This window comes from Antechinus flavipes, chromosome 4 (assembly GCF_016432865.1).
Source record: "Antechinus flavipes isolate AdamAnt ecotype Samford, QLD, Australia chromosome 4, AdamAnt_v2, whole genome shotgun sequence".
NCBI classification, from domain to species: domain Eukaryota; kingdom Metazoa; phylum Chordata; class Mammalia; order Dasyuromorphia; family Dasyuridae; genus Antechinus; species Antechinus flavipes.
The window spans coordinates 374,659,712-374,681,284 of record NC_067401.1 but is presented as its reverse complement, the minus strand read 5'-3'; the positions used below and the strand labels follow the sequence as shown (position 1 = coordinate 374,681,284).

The window sequence follows — 21,573 nt, the reverse complement described above, 5'->3', positions numbered from 1 at the left end:
AATGTGCTAGTTTACTGGGTTAGTTTTGAGCCTTAAAAATATCTCATTTGACATCAAGAGCAAAATGAGAGATTCTTGAATGATGGTGGCAGATCCAGGGTCTAAAAGGCCTAACGCTAATTGTTTTTTAAAATAATTGATACGATATGGAATGTTTAATTTAAACAAACCATAAACTGAACTTTCCTACAGCAGTAAACTTAAAATATAAAATGAATTAGTAATTTTATGCCCTGGAAAGTTTGTTTAGGGTGATAGGGAGTCCCACACTGCCCTCATGTTTTCTTATGGTTGGATACCATCAAGTTTAATTGCTATATTGGTGAGATTCAATAGTTTTTTAATTGTAATGATTTTGAATACTTGTGAGGGAAAAAAGCCTTAAAACTGAGTTTCAATATTAATCAAAATCATAGAAAATATCTGAGACTGAATGTTTCCACTAAGTTACTTTATTATAACCTGATCCACCAAAGTATCAAATAAAAGCTGATTTTAGACTCTTGGTTATTAACGTTCTAGGGGTGATGCCAAAAAAAGCGACATGTCCTATATTCCGTGCCAGTTTCTTAAATTAGAATCTTGGATTGCATCCTCAGCGTGTCACTGTGGTGGTATTGCTGGTTGCTATGATACAGTGCTTGTTCTAAAATTTGTAGCATGAATTGTATAGGAGATCCTACTTCAAATTTCAAATATGTGAGCAATAGCATTTGGAATATTTGGTACCTTTTTTGTTTTAAAAGTAAAATTATACTTGTCAAACAACTAACTCTCTTTCTTCTATCACATTATTATCCTGAATTAAATTTGTCGATTTTTTCTTAAATGTAAAACAGAATTAAGCAAGAACAGTTTCTAATAATTATCACTGTTACAGTTCTTTGAAATCAACCTAATTAACTTTTTAAAGAAGGAAATGAGTTTTATCTGTTAATGGCCTTGATAAAATCTTAGTCTTTCTATGTCTTGATGAAATTTTCCTGTTTTTAAAAGTTTTGAGAGATTATATATACTAGATTTGGGTTTTGTTTTTTTAACACGTGTGTGTGTGTGTGTGTGTGTGTGTGTGTGTGTGTGTGTGTGTGTGTGTGTAAAATCAGGTAATAGTGTTCACAAAAGACTCGTTTTAAAAATTTTGAATTCTTTATTGTATGAGAATTTTTATCTTTGTTTCCCCACACCATACTTAAGCAGCTGCATTAGTAAATCTGTACTTCTTAACTTTTAAGTTACATTTTTTAAATATTTGGCTTATATATTTTTAAACTTTTGTAAGTAAGGTCCCCTCTGTGTCTCATCTGATAGTATAAATTAGGGAAAGATGACAGGATCTTCTATGTGGCAGCTATTTACACTCTCAAATGTATATCCAAAAGGTATTTCTAATATCGTTGGCATTATTTATTTGGATTTTTGCAGTCTTCATTACAGTATACTTTTCTCTATCTGTCTCACTATCTCTTTCCCTTCTGTCTTTTTTTCTCTCCTCTTTCCTGCCCCCTTTCCAGTTACCATAAAGATACCATAAAGATAGGGAATTATGACTGGAGTAGGGAATTTCAATCTTCACTGTGAGATAGAGAATGAGAAGATTTGATGAAAAAAATGGGATATTATGTTTAAGAAACAATAATTTTTTTTTGAGTATCAGTTGGAAATGAGTAATTCGGTGAAAATTTTTTTGTAAGGATATTAAGGAAAATATATATCCTTTCTGTTCAAAAACACTTCTCTGTGCTGATGATACTACTAAATCCGAGTATTTCCTTGCTTTTTGAGATGTTTACTTTCAGAAACTAATTGGTATAAATATTAAAAATTCAACAAATTTGATTGCCTATGTAAAATTTAAATCTTAAGGAAATATTAAAAATTCAACAAATTTGATTGCCTATGTAAAATTTAAATCTTAAGGATAATCCCCAGATTCCTTATGTATTTGAAAGCCAAATTTAAAGCCTTTATCTTATTTTCTGAGAGTTTGTTGTCTAAATTATCTGTGATACTACTTTCCTTAATTGGAAATGGATCCTAGATGTATGATTTCATTGGTTCAGTGAATTTCTCATTAGAAATTCCTCATTAGCCAGCAGATATCTGGAGGAGGACTTGAATCCAGTTTTTTTGGCTTCAAGGCCAAGCTCTTCAGGCTACCTTTCTAAATCTCCTTAATAAATACAGATTATTAAAAGTTTAGTTTAAAAAAATGTTTTTTTTTTTTACATTTTCACTTATATTGATTGGTAATAGTTGAATTTTCAAATCAAAAGGTAGAAAAATAAAAATATTAATCCAGTTGAATACTAGGAGGTTCTAGTGCAGTCTCTTCCTTTTGTAGATGGCCATTCAGTGGCAATGGATGCTAGAACCTAAGTCTTCCGCCCATCAATTCAGCCTTCTTCTCTACTAGGCACTTTAAGTAAAATATATAAAATAAACTAAGATTAGGCTTTTAAAATAATATGGCCATTTTGTTATGAAGGTTTTCCTGTTTTTAAATTTACATTACAAAAAGACAATAAAATAATGGTATGACTGGCCTCAAACATTTATAGAGCATTCACTGGTAAGTTCTTTCTTGATTGATTTTTACCACCATCTTGAGAGGAAAAGTTTTCAGAGAAGTTATTTGCCTGGGAGAACAGCCAATTAGTCATTATCTGAGTTAGATTCAAACACTAGTCTTATCATTATACTTGAGTTCTTCCCACCTAAACAATGTAATAGACTTTAGCAAATCATTTGTAGGATTGTAAAATGTGAAATTGGTTGCAGATTTTTGTTCTTATCAAACCTATTAACTTACTATTTCATGTATCACTTTGTCCTCTTATCTTTTTCCTCTTGTATCTTTTTTGCCTATTCTCTCTTCCTTTTCCTCATTTCCTAACAGATGATTTAAAACGTGGTTATTTTACCAAGTAAATCAAGCCATCCATATTGAATTATTAGGTTTCTATGCAAAAGTTAAGGATGAAGGGTGGGAGGAAGGAGAGCACTTAGGAATTTTAGGGTCTTTTACTGAAGTAAATTTACCACATGAAAAAGAAGACTGGAAGGACAAATTGTAATTGACTGGAACTGCTTTAGGTTTCTATCTCCTTAGAACATATAGATTGTACCCAACAGATGGTTTTATGATTTTCTGTAAATTTTAGTTATACACATGCCCCAGGCCTATTACTACAAATAATTGGGAATTGGCTGCAATAAGGCTAGAAACTTTGACAGCATAGTTGTCCTAAGAGTTGAGACATTGTATTAGCTATCTTCTTGTCATTCTCCCATTCCCATAATATCTTAGAATATGTTTAAAATAAAATCTATATGTATAATTGGTGTTTTTAAAAGTCTGATAATGAAGATAGGTTCCAAAAAAGTTTATAAGAAGTTTCATTTTTACACAAAATTTTGAATAGCTTTATTCAGACAAGTTAAAAATTCTTCTTCCTCCTCTGGTTAAATGCAGTCATAAATAAGAGTTCTCATAATATCTAACCAAAAAAAAATCCAACAAAACCTTGAGTGACTTATTTGAGGCACATCCTGATGTTTTCATAATTTCTGGTAAAAGAAAAAAATAGCGATCTGTAACCCATTTCACATAGCTGCCCAGGGAAGAAAGGGAATCAAATCTTGAAAGTGTGTGTTAGGCTTTCCAAGTACCATTTCAGTTAAAAAATACTATTTTATTTTAAGTCATGCCTCTATAAACCTGTTTTAGGGATGATCTAGTTATTTCCATCCTGCTGCCTCTTTCCTCCAACATAAATAACTTGAAAAAAGATCTAAGAATTCATTAGTCATTGAACAGGCAAAGGATATATGAGGGAAGTCCTTGGCTTCCTGAGAACTGTGGGTAGAATGTAGTAATTGGTTTTTTAGCCATTTCCTCTCCCAACTAGAAATGGTTTTGAAGGAGGCACACTTTTAATGATTGTTTCTTTATTAACAAGATTGGTTTATAATCAAGGGTTTGGGAGATCCTTCAAATAAATAATTTTAGCCAATTTCCAATGTTAATATGTAAAGGTGTCAGAATGCTAGAAGAACTAATCTCTGTTTTAGAATTTCCTGGGATAATGTGTAATGAATACCTTCACACCAAATAGCTAAAATCACTATCTTTTCCTAGAGAGAAAAGTTGCAAAAGCCATGAAGGCTAGGAGGGGGAAAACTTAACATTTTGAATGCAAGGTCTGGGATTCAAAAGAATCTTGACTAGAACATTGGACTGAATTGAATGTGCCAACAATTGAATATAACCGTCCAGATATTGGATAACTACAACAGGATATGGTAGAATTATCATCTTTCTAGACCATAACAATTAATTTCTCTTAACAGTCTAAACAATAATGTAAACTAAAATGATAAAATGAATTAAAAAATAAAACTTTGGGGTGGAAGTATGAAGTCTTACCTTTGGATCAAAATATCAATTTCATAAATATGAGATAGTAGATTAGTAGATTATAAATTAGTAGTTAATATAGTAGCCCAATAAGCTAATGTTGTCATAGGTGACATTAAAAAAAAAAAAGCTTTATTGATTTAAAGATTGTCATCTTTAGAACTCTATAAAAAATTTACTGTTGCCGCATTTTAGGAAGGGCACTGATAAACTGGTGAACATCCAAGAGAAGGCAGCCAGAATGATGAATGGCTTTGAAATTATGTGACATAAGGATTGATTGAAGAAAAAGGGAAAAAGCAACAGAGAATCAACAGCTCTTTTCAAGGGCTGTCATCCTGGCTAAAAATTAAAACTTGTTCTGCTTGCCTGGGTTATATTTTGAGAAAAAAACAATTTTATAGAATGTCCTAGGAGGATGCTAGAGTTTAATAAATATATTTTTACCAAATAGCTAAAATCACTTGACGTAAATGATAAAACATGTGGTCGTCTTAGAAAAACAGACTTAGAAAGTTTTTATTTATAGCAATCCAGATTATTAGATGTTCCAAAATGGAGAATAGATTATCTCTCAAGAAAGACTTCATTTGAGGTCTTAAAGCAAAGGCTAAATAATTACTTGCCAAGCATATGTTAGAGTACATCTTGTAACATACTTCATGAACTTCAAGGTCCCCCCAAATCTTGATGTTTTGTGCTTTATGGATATCAGCGATTTTAATAAAAGCAGAACTTACGTGCTTATTGATTGATGGGAAATTTGGAAGAATAATGAATATATCACATGACAGTTAGGAATCAGAAGATATTTTGGGGGGTGATATTGTGACATGCTCTGATGAAGTAAGTATTAAGTGTCTGAGACAAGATTTGAATTCAGATTCATCTGACTCCAGAACTGGTACTCTATACACTGTGCCACCTAGCTGCCTATGCCATTTGCCCCCCTTTTTCAGATCTTGAAAACATAAAACAATAGCCTGACTCTAAGGAGAGAATATTTAATGGCTAAACATTCACTGCTGTAAATAGATTTTTTTTTTTAAATCATCTTCACAAATACAGAATGAAGAAGACATGACTAGACATGAAAAAATTCAGTGGGGAGGTAATGGGCTAAAATCTCAATTGACATGAGACATCAAGAAATTAAGGTATTTTTAGGCTGCATTCCTAAAAATATAGAGTCCAAAACAATGCAATCGGAGAGCCTTAAAAACAGAATAAAAGTATCAAAATCTAATTTGGAAGGAATCTCAGAAAATATTTTGTATAATTCCCTATTTGAAATAGAGATCACTTCTACAACTGAAGTGATTATCCAGGTTCCCCCTACAGATATCCAGTGACAAGGAACCCATTACCTACCACAAAAGAGGACAAATCCATATCCTTTTTCTGAACAGCTCCATTTGCAAACTTTGCCTCACTGGAAAAAGAAAAAAAAAAAAAAAAAAAAAAAAAGAAGAATCTGCTTCCCTAGAACTGTAGGTGAAGTCCCACTGTATTTGCACTTGATCAGATCATATTTTGGGTCTAGTTCTAAGTGCCATATTTTAAGAATAGGATTCACAAGCTGATGTACAGCTAAAAGAAGGTGACAAAAATTATGCATGCCATATACCAAGGCTTATTGATCCTGAGAAAAGAAAGACTTCAGAAAGATATGTTTGCTGTTTTCAAATATTTAGTTATCACTTTGAAGACAGTTCTTTTAAAGAAGAGATTAGAGTTATTCTACTTGGTCCAAGAGGAAAGAAGTAGGACCAGTGAGTGCAAGTTCTAGGGAAGCAGATTCTTCTTCTTCTTCTTTTTTTTTTTTTTTTCTTTTTCCAGTGAGGCAAAGTTTGCAAATGGAGCTGTTCAGAAAAAGGATATGGATTTGTCCTCTTTTGTGGTAGGTAATGGGTTCCTTGTCACTGGATATCTGTAGGGGGAACCTGGATAATCACTTCAGTTGTAGAAGTGATCCCTATTTCAAATAGGGAATTATACAAAATATTTTCTGAGATTCCTTCCAAATTAGATTTTGATACTTTTATTCTATTTTTAAGGCTCTCCGATTGCATCTAATACTTCTCTCCCCTCACATAGTCTATACTCCAAACAAGATGGACTATTTGCTGTCTAGTGAACATGCTCTGCATTTTTATGCCTTTCCTTTTGCTTCCATTATTTGTTACCCTGAATACCTGCATTGCTTCACTTCTGACTTTTAACATAGTCACCATCTTTCAAGATTTGGTTCTGCACAAAGTTTTGCAAGGATGATTGTTGAAAACTATCTTTGCATGTATTTTGAAAATAAGTTATTAAAAGAAAAAAAAGTACCATTAGGCTCTGGAGAACAGAATTTTGTAATATTGGCAGAGAGCTAAGACTTCATTAAAGCATTTATTAGAGCAAAGGAAAAAAAAGTACCAAAAAAAAATTTAGTTCTAATGTTTCTTCATAACGCTTTCCCTATCTCCTCAACTCAATAAAACAAAGTATGGTAAGGAAATAAACTTACTATTATATCACCTTTAACTGTATAAATGTGCCTTGTCTTTCCCTACTGGATTGTAAATTCCCTGAGGATTGGAATAAACAAATGAAAAAGATTTACTAAGCACTTAGTATATGTGAGCCATTGTGCTAAGTATACAAACAGAAAAATAAGACAGCTCTTGCTTGCAAGTAGCTTACATTCTAATAGAGGGAAACAAACACATAGAAGGTTTCAGCTGCAAGTCAAATGAAAAAGTCCCATAGTTTTTAGGGTTTAGCAGAGCCAGGAGAAGTTCACAATGTATCTTTAATGTCATTTCCACTGATAAAATGATAATATTTTCTGATATTGAACCATTTGCTGTTGCCTAGAACTTTATTAATTTTTTTGTCTGGGACTTGAGTAACTATGACTGCAGTACTTGGTGGAGCAACTACTCCATAATTTTTACTTTTACATCTTTTCTGGCCTCTAGCCTGTTTTAGGATATCTTTGTTGAAGAAATCTATGTTCCCTTAGACTATGGAAATGTTTTTCTATTTAGTACTTTGAGATTCCCAAAGTACTTAGGGAAGAAGCTCAGGGAAGATCTTTGAGACACTAAGTGGAAATAAAAGGATATATTTGTAAATTGAATACATTCATTGACCTTTCCTTAGGGTTGAAGTTAGGTAGACGGGGCCCCTGATACAGGTTGTCACTTTTCTGTTCTGCACTGCCAGAGCTTTTGCTCTTTTGTATTACATACACTATTGTTATTAAATTCCTTAGTTTAGCTTAATTACAACAATAAAAGGAGATAGTGGTAGCTGATCATTTCTTCATTATTTGAAGGATGTGCAATTTTATCAATGTGGATTCTCTCTCCATTGATGCAGATTGCAACTCCTCTGTGTCATAGTATTTTCCCCCCCTTGAATTCAGGTGACCAGAAAAATTCATCATCAAAGCCAGGTTGATTATGAACTGCTGTGAATTTAGCTAGGTTAGATAACAGAGACTAAATTGTTGTACATATCTCACATATTTGAAGCCTTTCTAAATTGGTAGAACTTTTTAGAGTTTGCATTCAATTGGCATAATTTTCAGGAATCCAGAGATAACTTTCATCTCTTGGAAATAATCACAAGAAAAAACTTTAGTGAAATTAGTGCTATACATATTAACATATTAATGTAATTAGAAATGATTTTTTTTTCAAGGATGATACTTGAATGAATTAGTGATATTGATGTAAATATTCTCAACATGGGGAAGATCACAACTTTCCTGTTCCTTTTGATTTTATCATTCCATAAATCTACCATAAAGGAACTTCCTAATGTATCAGAGACTTTCTAATAATTCTTTTAATGTTGAGAGGCCACCAATGCAAGAATGAGATTCTCCATCTGTTGTTCCATAACTGGCCTCACACATTTTCTGATTTGTCCCATGCCCTTTTCTTATGCCATTTCTTTGGCATATTAAATTTTATAGAGTTTTCTGCATATCATTCTGTTATGTGAATAACAAAGTGGGTGATAGTTATTTTCCATTCACTTTGCTTTTTTTTTTTTAATGTGTATGGTTATGCCAACTATTCAAATGCCCATATAGTACTCAATCCATTGAGATTTTTAATATTTTATGCATGTTATCTTTGAGTAAAGGTATTTAGAGAGTATTGCTATATAGAGAATCCTTCTGTTTAGACTCTTTACAAGAAAGTTTTCATGACACTGGTGTATATCTTAGAAGAGTTTACCTATTTCTATTTTATGCCTTATTCAATGTTTATACTAAATGTCATGAAACTTATCATGAAGATAACATGTCAGAGAAACATCAAGTGAGGCAAATGATGAGGTATATGCTTTATTTTGTATTAACTAATTTAAAAAATAAATCAATAATAAATGCAGAAATATTATTTTTATGACTCAGCAAGTATTAAAAAATTATGATGTACTATGTATCAGACTACTAAGTGCTGGAATAAAAATCAAAAAGAAAAATAATCATTGCAACAGGGAGTTTATGTTTTACTAGGAGACAATCTATATGAACAGGTACGTACTGGTTACATAGGGAATAGATGGAAAATAATCTTAGAAGATACTAGCATCTGGGAGACTGATACAGGTTTCTTGCAGAAGATGACATTTGAACTGAGTTATGAAGGAAGACAGAAACTTAACATTCTGGACATGAAGTTAGTGCAAAGAAGAGTAGATGAAGTATGGTATTTGAAAAACAGCAAATAGATCAGAATGATTGAACTTTATGGTACATAGAAAAGGAGTAATGTATAAAAAGACTGGGAAGGTAAAGAGATGTGTATCAGGTTATGAAGAGCTTTAAATTCTGAAATTTAGATTTGATATTAGTTTGTTGAGTGGAATTTGGGGGTGACATGGTCAAACCTGAACTTTAGGAAAACCATTTTGATATAGAAAAGGGATTGAAATACAGACACATTTAAGACAGAGAGACCAGATAGGAAGTTATAGCTGTAATCAAGGCAAGAAATAATAAATACCTTCATGAATGGAGGGTGGTGCTATGTGAGTGGGAAAGAGAATATACACCACATGTTATAGAGATATCAAAAAAGATTTGATAACTCATTAGAAAAGTGGGGATGAGAGAGTAAAAAGACAAAATTGATGCCAAAATTATTAACCTGGGTGATTAGAATAGTAAGGCCTTCACCTATAATAGATAGGGAAGTTGAGAAGAGAGATAGGTTTGGGAAAAATGAATGTTTGGACATAATGAGTTTCAAAAGCCTGTATCAATAGTATGATTATAAAGATGGCTGTTATAGAAAAATTCTGATCAAATTTGTCCTTGAAGCAAAGAGGAAAATATGTCCCTCCTTGCCGCCTTTGCAAAAATAAAATAAGAGCCCGATACAAAACTTTGTGTATATTGTCAGACTTTGTTCATGTAATGGTTCCTTTTACTGAACTGCTTTTTTCCATCTTTTTATTCTTTATGATAAAGGTTGGTACACTGAGCAAGGGAAAGTATATAATTTGGAAATGAAGATGATGTAAAAACAAAAGCGTCAATATAATTTTTTTAAAGGAAAGAAATAAAATCTTCCTTTTTCCTTGTTCTCATGCAGCATATGCCCCTGAAGCATGGATAGCCTTGATGCATGCATAGACTGTTCTGACAAAGCTTCTATGAAAATGAAAAGTATTCATATAGGTTAGTAGTTGCTGACATCTTCTTGGTTTGCTTTTTCAGTTAGAATACCATCTGGTCTTTCCAATTATTTTGGAACCTTATCCATTTTGGGAGAACTTGAAAATCACTCCTCAAGTACCTTTAAAATTATGTCACCTTCTGCAAAGATTTTTTTCTCTGTCTATATCTTGGTAGATCTAGCTACTTTTTCTAGCTTCATACTTAAAAAATCAATGCCATTTTTTCACATTGTTCAGAGTACTGAGACACTAAGAATCTATATATAATATAGATTACTAATAAGACTAGGTCACTACAAAAATTTCACGAAATCTTGGGTTCTGGGAATAAATGGATTTATCAGGGTCATATGATATGCAATTAGCTTATTCTTTCCTCAACAGTTTTGTGCTATTTTCTGAGACAATATTTCTGATAGTCTTCTGTGACCACCTTCTGTAATGTTTTGCAAATAAGCTTGTATGCTAAGCCAATGATGCTCATGATTGCCTTGGTTTTCCCTATAAAAAAGAAAGAGAAAGGAGAACAAATGACAATTGGTTGAGGTAGTTTGGGGCTTTTTTTGGGGGGCCACCTTGTTACAATTATTTTATGTTTCTAAATTTCTCCCCCCAAAAATGATTGAATGGTGATAAAAGTATATCTTGTTTATTTTCTAATCTTGCTTTTTTGCAGTCAGTAGCTTATTTAAACTCTGTCAACCCAACCCAAAATATTTATATATGTTAGATTGGGTTGTACATAGAATCTTCTTATCTTTAGCTTCCCAATGTCTCCTAAATTGTAGTCCTGTAGTCACCAACTGCCTTTTGGAGATAGTTTTTATGTCTTAATATTCTCTCTCAAACTCAGCATGATCTAAACAGAACTCCTCATCTTTATTACTAAAACTACCTCACTTGTTAACTTCCCTATTTCTTTTGAGGATGCCATCATTTTTTCTTTCACCTCTTTTCATAAACTAAGATTTCCTTAATCCTTTACTCTTCCTTATGCCATATATCCAAACAGTTAATAAATCTTGCTAATTAATTTTTCCTTTGATATCCACTCATGTGGCCAATACCCCAATTGCTCAGTCAGTAAGAATTTATTAAATACCTACTTTGTTCTGTAGAGTAGGACCTAGGAATATAAATACAAAGAAACAATTTATATATTTACATATAAATTTATATATATTTATAATCCCAACTTCTCATAATCACTTGCAAGGACTATGGCTAGCCTCCTCATTTATTTCCCTTCCTCAAGTCTCCCCTTCCAATGCTACATATTGTTCCCAAAAAAGGTATTCCTAAACACAGGTTTAAGACTGTCACTCTCCTGAAAACAAAGTATTTATGGTCTTTTTAGTACCTGCATTTGGCTTCTTCATTGCTGGATGAAAACTACAGTTTAAGAATGCCATCAGTAAAACTGTGTTTTGGTATAGTAAGTCTATGTATTGTGTCTCTTTGTTCTAGTCACTGTCAAAGTAAAAGGGAAACTGCTAATATTAAGGCAGCCCCTTTGTCATATTTCATGAATTGCTGAAGCCGGTCTTTTGCCTCTTTCAACTCTTAGCTTCATGATACAATGGTTCATTGAAGTAGACATTCTATAGTTGTCAAAGTTTTTTGTTTAAGTCTACACATGTGGGCATAGAGCACTTTTTGCAAAATATTTCTACGGTTGAGAGAGCCTTATTAATCAGTAAGTGAAGATTTATTCTGTCACAATACAATTGTGGTACAATAGTCTATAATATTTTCCATTGTTTTGTAAGCTCCCTTTTTTAATGCTTTTGAGAAGAGTATTAAAAATTCCAAAAGGATGAAAAAGATCACCAATTTTATCAAATAATATCATAATACACATATACACATTCAAACTTTTTAAAGTGCCTAATAGGTGACAGAAATTGTGCTAAACTCTGGAGAGATTTAAAAAAAAAAAAAACTGCTCCTGCCCTCAAGGAGCTAATAAGTAAATTAATGTGTTCAAATAAGCCATATAGAGAATAGGTAGGAATGAAGAGGGATATATATTCATCTATCTATATGAAAGAAAGATACTTCTTCATCTTCTCTTTGTGGCAAGTCAGATTTTTGAAGGTCTTTTAGCTAGATTAACATCCCTGCAAATATTGCTTAATCATGTTATTTCTGTGTTTTAGAAAAAATGCTTCCAGTTGGTTACAGATAAAATTCAAATTCCTGAGTCTGCCCTCTATCATCTAACCCTGTTTTACTCATTAAAGCTTTTCTTATTACCCTTTTGTATTCCCCTACTTCTAATCCAATATTCTTTCACTTCCCTACTTTTGCTCTCTTTCCTCTCTTGTTGGCAATTAAATATCCTATTCCTCTCTCAAGATCTAGTGTTTAGCAACTATTTTTGGGAAACCTTTCTTATTAATCTGATTTCCCAGAGTGTGATCTCTCTTTTCCTCAAAATTTTGATTTCAAATATTATCTGTACTTTTGATTTAATACCATGCAAAATTTTTTGTCCTGGTTTACAGGACAATGGGGGGTGGGGGGGAATCACCTAACTTCTCATTATCTACATGTGTAAAAAAAATGCAATAGTACTTGCTCTAACACAAGAATATAGAAAAAAGCTTTTGGATTTACCAAGTCCTTATGTAATTAGAATATATTATTAATAATATTTTCATGAATGTTCCTTTCACTTCCCTATCTAAAATGCAAACTCTGAGGATAAAGTGCTGAATTCAGTCTACTTTGTAATATCCTTCCCAATGATATTCTCAAATTAAGGGCCCAAATATCTTAAAAATGAAAGAATTTCATTTGTTTGCTTTAGTTTCCCCCTCCAACATTCTTTTTAAATCTCAAGATAATTTTGCAATGCCATTCTATTTTTGCCATGTTTTTTAAATTAACAAACCTGAATACACTAGTTTTAAATTATTTTGAAATTTGGAATTGCATGTTTAAATATCAGACTAAGAGAAATTAGATTAATAACATCTGAATAACCCAATGTATGTTATCGTAAGAGTATATGTGTTCATGTGGGTATGTGTTGTTTTTGTTTATTTTTGTTTTTGTTATTTTATTGGAAGCCAGATCAATGGCCCTTCTAACAATGTGTGTTCCTGTATTAGTTGCATTGTTTTGTATATAGGTTGCACTCAGTGAATATATTTTGAATAAAAGTTGATAAATGAATCATATGGTTTAAAAACTATATTCTTTTTAAAAAATACAGAATTATAAAAATAGATATATATTTGTTTTTTAAAGGAATTACTGTGTTTTTTATTTTTATTTTTGGTGTTCAGTTATATTAAGGAATGTATGTTAGCAAATATAATTTGATTTACAAAAAGAATTTAAGAAAATGTCTATGTAAAATAATACATATTCATTCTAATTAATAAAATCTCTGTTAATTTCATTGAGTTCTCATCACAATTACTGTGCATTTCCCCTGCATTTATGTATAATTCTGTTTGTATCGTGTCACACACATTGCTTTTTAGTAATATCTATTATTTTCTAGTTATGTTTTATTTCCTATCAATGTCCTTGGGGATAGGGAGAGCATCTTTCTCTCTCTCTCTCTCTCTCTCTCTCTCTCTCTCTCTCTCTCTCTCTCTCTCTTTGGTATGTTTTACCTCTTTTCCAAGTGGATACTTTATAAATGTTTTTCTTAACTCCAGTAGTTTGATGCACTATGTATGCTTAGTCCATATGCAATTCAGAATACATCAAATAATTATTTATGGTAAGGGAGAAGAGAGTTCTTTAAAATTTTTGACAAACATAACTTTTTAGTCACTAAAGCTGGAGTATAATAAAAAATTGCCTATAGCAAAACAGTCAACTGAATGACAGTGATTTAAGTTTTGTTTAATTTAAAAGTTCCCTTGGAATGTGAATCAACACATGCTATGTTCACTTCTTTTTTCTGGTGTTTTTTTTTTTTAATCTCTCCCATGTTTTTTTCCCATTTGCTTTGATTTGTCTCTCCCGAGATTCATAAAGCAATGTGTATTAAAAATAAATTTACTAGGAAAAAAATAAAGTTCCTTTGGGGGGAGTATAGATTATTTTATATAAACTGAAAGTCATTAGTAAATCTCATATACATAGTGACAAATATGAAAGAAACTGAGTTTCAAGCCTAAGAATACTATAGAATATCAATAGAATTTTTTTCCTCTGGAAAAGAAGCATTGCATTGGAGATCTATGTGTTGATATTTAATAAATATCAGTTTGATTTTGAAATTCAGAAAGTCTACTTTAATAAGGAAATTTTATGAACTTTATGGTTATTACTTTCTGTGACCTTATTGCTTCTAGTGATCATGTTTAATATATTCTTATTTTCTCAGCTAGTTGCAAAAATAGGTTTAGCAGATATTAATCTCTTAACTACTCTGGGGTTTATTGCTACCAAAATGGCAAGACCTGAAGTAGTACCATTGGGATATCCTCAACATGAGCAGAATGTCAAAAGTATTCAACACAATACTTTACTGGGGAGCCATATCAAGTCGCATGAATTCAGATTCCTGAAACAAATTCTTTTTTTTTTTTTTTTCCCCTAGTTTATTCAACAAACCAAAGGAAATCTGCTTAAGGAAAGCAGGTTATTTACTTCAGGAATCTTCTTTGTATAACCTGAAGATTCACTCACATTAATTCATGAATGACCTTTGGCAAGTCATTAATTTTTTGTGTCAGTTATTATAAATTTCATTTTACTATACTACTTCTGTCACCTCCAAAGTGACAAATCTGTCTTGTTCAGTATCTCTTAATTTTGGAGGAGGAGTCTGTTGCTTGGCAAGGAATTAAGTATTTTCACATTCTACAATTGTGGATTCTGTTAATAGGAAAGCAGACTGAGCAAGAATAGCACTTATTCATATCTAACATATAATTTGCTGATAGTAAGAAATTCATTAAATGGTTTGGAAATGATAAAATGTTGTATGTAAGTTTTAATTTTTAAAATTATATTTTATCATTTCATGGCATATTCTACAAATATATAAATGCTTATTGTATGCCAAGCTCTTTGCTCAATATATCAGGAACAGGAACAGGCTTTATTTGAGTAACTGAATGGATGAAAGGTTGGACTTAGTTTCAAAGGTACCAAGTTCTAATCTAGCTTCTTACATGCCAAACTATATGATCATGTCCCTGTTTCTCATCTATAAATGTAGATCATGTCTATAGTATGTACCCCATAGAGTTGTTGCAAGGTGCCATTGAAATGTACATTTCATATATTAAGAAGCATAAGATGGAAGAAATGAAATGTGGCTAATAAATAGTTCCTGTGAAAAAGTTCTAGGGGAGAGAGGTGTCCTTTACAGCTCAATATGTATCAATAGTGACATGGAAGCAAAAAATAAAACTGAAAAACCTCTAAACTAAAACTAGAGTATAATTGAGAGGCACAGTATTCGGAATGAGAATCAAGGAGGATCAGGTTAAGAAACCTAATCAGGTTTCATCTGATGTATTGTTTTCAGTTTGAGGTCCCCTTTTCTGGAAAGACATAAGTAAACTGGAGAAGGATGCACAAAAGGAAGATTAGAATGGTGAAAGATGAAAGGATGTACCATAGTAGACTCTTTTAAAGCAATTGGGTTACTTTTGGTTTGGCAGAGAAAAGATTTAGGTGATACACGGTACCAGACTTCATATATTCAAATAAGAGTAAGTGAAAAGGCAGTTTAGATAGAACTAGTTTTTGTTGTTCTTCCTTTATTCTTGAAGAGGACCAATGACATAATGAAGGCAATGTCTTGATTTGCAAGTGAATTGGATAGAACTAGTAGAGATGTGTAAGAAGGAGCATGGAACAAACAAAGGAGAGTTGACTTTGGAAAATAGGATATTTGAGTTCCAGTCCAAGCTCTACAAATTTTATTGTCTGTAGTACTTTGGGCACATCATTTTACCTTTCTACCATTTCCTTATCTGTAAGATAAGAGATTTGGACTAAATGATCTCTTAAGGTCCCTTCCAGCTGTGAGTCTGTGAACCTTTAAAAATCCTCTGTCACTTGCAATCATGCATATGTAATATGCTGTTGAATCACATATTAAATAATAGTAGTCTTTTAAAGTAGGCCTTGATTCTATGTATTTTCTCTAAATGGCATACTTTAAAAAATTGAACGCTAAATTTTTCTCTCATCACTTCCCCTTCTCTGAGTCTCTCTCCTTTCCTCCCTCTTTCCCTCCCTCCTTTCTTCCCCCCTCTCCCCTCCCCCCCAACACACTTCCTTTTCTCCTGGCATAGCTTGAATCTTAAATTTTCAAGATTTTGAGCCTAATATTCAGGGCCTTCTGATGTCTTTCTCATCTTTATTAATACAAACCTCTTTAGAAAAAAGTCTTTTCCCAGAATATTGTCATATTTTGTTCTTTTTGATAACTGATGCTTTGTGACTATCCAGAAGTTTCTTCCTAACTTTTCCCTAACTACATTAAGTTGCTGGGTGACATTTCTTTTCTCCTGTTATTCCATAGTAGTGCCTAGAATCATATTTTCAATAAATACTTAGATTAAATCTTTAAAACCTAAATAATATTGATTTAGTGGAAATTAATAGTTATATTTATAACTTCATATGCCTTTAAGTTACTAGTTAAAATTAAGGACTGCTTTTTTAAGAAATATCTATAATTACATAGCTCATATGAATTAATTTTGTTTTAGTTCTTAGTAAAGGCTCGTTCATGTCATATGAATCCGTATCACATTTGGTCTCTTAGCTGAGACTTTTAAGGGTGCCAAAGATTGACAGAGTAGCAAGACTAAATTAACCTTGGAGATAGTTAAAAAGTCAGGGCATAGGAAACTTGGCCCAGCTAAGTTAGGGTAGCTTTAATTGTCTAAAATCACCAAACTGTTGCAGCCTAAATCACTTGATATGCATTCTACAAATAGTCGTTATGTGGAAAATCAAGAAATCAATTTGAGTTAACTGAATAGAAATATATTATACTAACTAATGTGGCAAATACAGTTGAAATTTTTTTTTTTCAAGGACTGTAACTAGTTCAGAGGAAGCAAATAAACGTTTTGTCTGATCTATGACCTTTAGTAACTGTCTAATGAGTTTGTTTCTAACAATATTTAGGTTTTTCTTCTAAAGAATAAGAATGGGATACATTAATTCAGAATGAGAGACCAAGGGACCTCTTTTAGAGAAGGAAGGAATAGATGTTTTAAAGCCAAAATGACCAACATAGAGTCTTAGGTTACCTCAAAAGCTAGTTCTTTTGATCATGTGCTTGTGCAGAGCCTGAATGTTATCAGTAGTTCCCTTCTTGTCTGTAAATGGCAGTGCTGCTGTGACAAATGGTGCTTTATAAAAGAAGAGCGAAAGCTCAGGATTCTGTCCATATGTGGCTGAAAATAGTCAGGTGAGGAGTAGTATCCCTTTGTGACATAGTGCCTTGCACATAATTAGGCCTTAATGAATGTTTGACTTTAATTATTGATGTATAAAAATGCAGAATTCTGTCTTCTTACAAGTGAATACCCAGCCATCTTCATAAACTTTTATTTTAAAATTTTTTATAAATGATAAATGATCTTTATAAATGATAAAGACCTAATGAATTTGACACCAACTGGCTTAAAGTATGGAATTTCAGTAAATGTTGCTTTGTTAGCTCTAACCAAACTTAATGGTTATAAGACTACACTTCTTTCTTCATGCACTTTTCTATGATCTTACCAAATAATTCAAATTTAAGTTTGTGAGTTTTGTGAGATGAACTTGAAAGTGATGACCAACAGCCTGGTAGCTAAAATTCTGTGCCCTTCACTTTATCTTTCTTCTTAGTCTATGTCTGTCTCATTTGGTCTGTTTCAGCCTACTCTTAGATCTTCCCTGTCTCGATGCTACTAAAATAAAGTTCACCCATATATTAAATACTCATGTATTAAAATTCTAATTTTGATTATAGCCATTTTAAAACTAATTATAAAGTAGGTAAAGTATATTGAACCTGACAAAGTAGTTTCTGGTGTCACTTTTTCCCCCCCAGTTACATAACATTTATTCAACAAATATGAAAATACAAAGAGTAATAACACTTTCCTTATCTTTAATCTTATATTTGGGGGAATCAAAGCTTACCTGGTCAAATAATTTTAAAACATTAAATTGTGCAGCACAGATAGTATGTTAATGAACAGTCTGCTGAGGGAAGTGGGAATTGGATGTTAATAATAGAGGGAGCTGGATATATTAAGGGTTCTCATATGGGGGTAAGAAAACTGTTTCAGGCTTTATTTTGTGATTTTCTTTCTTTTTCTTTTTTTAAAAAATATTTTCCCCATTTATAATATACTACTTACTATGTAGAAACACATTTCCATATTAGTCACTATTATGAAAGAAAAAACAGATCAAAAGGAGGGGAGGATCAAAAAGAACAAAATAAAAAATAATGTTTTGATCTGTATTCAGAATCCATCAATTCTTTATCTGATTATGGATAGAATTTTCCTTTGTGAGTTTTTTGTACTTGTCTTGGATCATTATATTGCTGGTCATCCCACATCGTTTCTGATACTACATACAATGCTTTCCTGGTTCTGCTCATTTAATTTTATATTAATTAATACAAATATTTCCAAGTTTTTCTGAAATCTGCATGTTTATTATTTCTTATTGCAAAGTAGTACTCCATTACTTTCATATACCACAGATCATTCAGCCATATCCCAGTTGATAGACATCCCTTCAATTTCCAATATTTTGTCACTATAGAAAGGGATCCTTTGGGCACAGTTTCAAATTGCTCTCCAGAATAGTACACTCTACCAACAGTGTAATAGTGTCCCGATTTTCCCATATCCTCTCCAACATTTCTCACTTTTCTTTTTTGTTTTATTGGCCAGTGATTTTCTTTTAAATAATTCTTTCACCAGAAAGTTTTTTTGTTTTGTTTTGTTTTGGTATGGTTTTTGGTTTTTTTTACATTTCAAAGATGTGTTAGGCTTGGATGTTGGTTTTCATCATATTCTTGGGACAAGAATTTTTTAAATGAAACACAGCTTCATATTTATAGTGAAACAATTGTTTTGGGGTTTTTAGGCTATTTTAAAAAATTAACTTTTCAGACTCTTTGGTATCTTTTTTTCTTTGAGGAAAAATACCTGTGACATAACTGTTCCTAGAATATTCATTATTTTTGTGGTCAAATTCAGTTTTCTTTTATATAATGGGCCTTTGTTGAAAGCATCTATTAAATGCTCAGCCTAGCAAAGTACCTTGTAAGTTTCCAAATATATAATCACTGAAGAAACATTGATTACTTGATGATACTACAATAATAAAGTTGAACATATAATTCCGTTTATGAAGTATGTGCTATATCCCAGACACACTATACTAGGAACTGGGATTATAAAGACAAAAATGGTAGTCCTTGCCCTTAAGGAATTTAAATTGGATCAGTGGAGAAAACATTAAATATTTAAGTATATACAAAATATGTTGATATAAATGTTTAGTTTGTATTTTATCCTGGAGCAAGGGGTCTTCACCTGTTTTGTGTTTTGGACCCTTCTGGCAGTTTCCTGAAACCTATAGACTCTTCAGAACAATCTGTTTAAATGTGTGAAATTACAAAGTTATCCCCCCAAAAAAGTTTTTTAAAGTTCACAAACTCCAAGTTGAGAACACATCCTGGAATCAATAGGAAATATGTAGAGCTATTTGAGCAGGGGAATGAAGTGTTCTTATTTATGCTTTAGAAATATCAGATTTTCAGTTGTGGGAAGAATGGAATGGAATGGAGAGGAGACTGTGGAAGCAGCTTATTTGAAGCACCACTGAAGAATTCTGATGAATGAAGTGTGATCAGTGCCTGAAGAGTAGATACTAGCTGTACTTTCTTTGGCACACCAGTTTTGAGAATGGCTAGAATTTGTCTATCCATTACACTAAATTATCAGCTATGTAGTCTAATGTGCTGGTGTAAAGAAGATCTGAGTTCAAATATTTCCTCAAATATCTAGGCATTGACATTTTCATCATCATCATTCAGGACTTTTTTGTCAAGGTAGAGTGTGAGCATGAGTGGACCAGGAGATATTAGAAATGTATTGGTATAGCTATATTTTTCTTTCAACTTATTAGAGCTGGACTAGCACTGGACAGCTTGGAAGTTGTTACTGAGAGATATGAGCATCATACAGTATGAAGGAAAATAAAACTCTATAGGACAAGATGAAATAAGGGGAGCTGAAACATCCTAGGAGAAGTAGTCAAGCTGAAGAGGAGCAATGGGATGAGAGGAATAGAAGAAAAAGGATGGATGGATGATGAACAATGAGTCTGATTCTAATCAGAGAAATCAAGAGGGTATGGAGGTGGCTGAATTGAGGCTAGAAATAAGTGGGGATCTCTTTCCTAAAAGGATGAATTATACCATCAGGAACTTACAATAAAGTGAAATATGTAGCTCAGAGCTTTTTGAATAGTCCAGGACCAGGAAAGATTTTCTTTTCTTGGCTGAAAAGAACTCTAGTGGGACTGGCTTATTAGGTAATATATTAAAAGTCTTCTAGCCTAGGAATCCTTTAAGGTAGAGGCCATACCATTAAGTCCTAGAAATTTACTAGGATGGGAAAAAGCCCCCTTTTAGGTCTTATTCCTCCCTTCATTTGGGCATTAGGGTCCCTGAACAGGCAATTGTTTTGTTTGTTTAGTTTGTTTTTTTAGTGCTTTGATTTCAAAGTGGATAGTTAACTAAATACAGCATTTGGTTTGATGTCAGAGGATCATAGTATTTAGATCTGGAAGGGGAGATTAGATATCTATAGATGAAGAAAATGTCTTCTAGAGATGATATCTACTTTTGTCAAATATGATCATCAGGAAGTATGATCACAAAGTGTTATAACAAGAGTATATCTCCTTGTAGCCCATCAAATATTCATTTACAGTATAAAATATTGGACTTAAGGTTCTACACAGGGGCCTTACCATTATCAAGAGACTAGGACACAGATGGTTTTTCCTCTTGGTACTTAAATTTTTGCTTTATAAATTGCTACCATAGGAGTCTTCTAATGGTGAACTCCTTGGATGTTTAACTTTTTAAAAAATAGAAATCCAGTTTATATGTACTTTGTAAAGAATACACTTACTGGGTAATTATGAATATGCTTACTTAGAAATAGCAGAGGTTTTAAAATTCTGTGATTTTTATCCATGAGTATCTTTTCTTTTTTTTCCTTTTCACAGTCCCAATCTGTCTTATAGACTTCACGGGCTGCTCTAGCTCAGATTAGTAGCAACTATTGTGGTGATAAACTCCTCCAAACTTTATTACCTATCTACTATATTGCTCAAATTTTTTTTACTTTTCTGGTGTTTCCTAGACCTTGTAATCTAATGACATGGTCATGAGACCTCTATACTTTGCTGAAGTGTCAGAATGGTGCTTTGGTGTAGAGGAT

General features: G+C 32.3%; 1 protein-coding gene and 1 long non-coding RNA gene across 4 annotated transcripts in view; one reads left to right on the top strand and one right to left on the bottom strand.

Moving 5' to 3' along the window:
• Nucleotides 1-21,573, top strand: part of PPP2R5A (protein phosphatase 2 regulatory subunit B'alpha) — a 72,976-nt gene that overhangs the window by 18,045 nt on the left and 33,358 nt on the right. The window contains exon 2 of one of the 3 annotated variants that reach the window (XM_051998425.1): nt 10,024-10,109. The exons of the other annotated variants lie outside the window; for them this stretch is intronic. Within the exon in view, the coding sequence (XP_051854385.1) occupies nt 10,040-10,109 (70 nt within the window). The 5' untranslated portion in view covers nt 10,024-10,039. The remainder of the gene's footprint in view (nt 1-10,023; nt 10,110-21,573) is intronic. 3 annotated transcript variants of the gene reach the window in all.
• On the bottom strand, nt 10,428-17,478 carry LOC127562578 (uncharacterized). Its single transcript, XR_007953711.1, has 2 exons — nt 17,356-17,478; nt 10,428-10,609 (listed from the first exon to the last, which is right to left on the bottom strand). It is a non-coding gene; the product is annotated as an uncharacterized LOC127562578 (long non-coding RNA).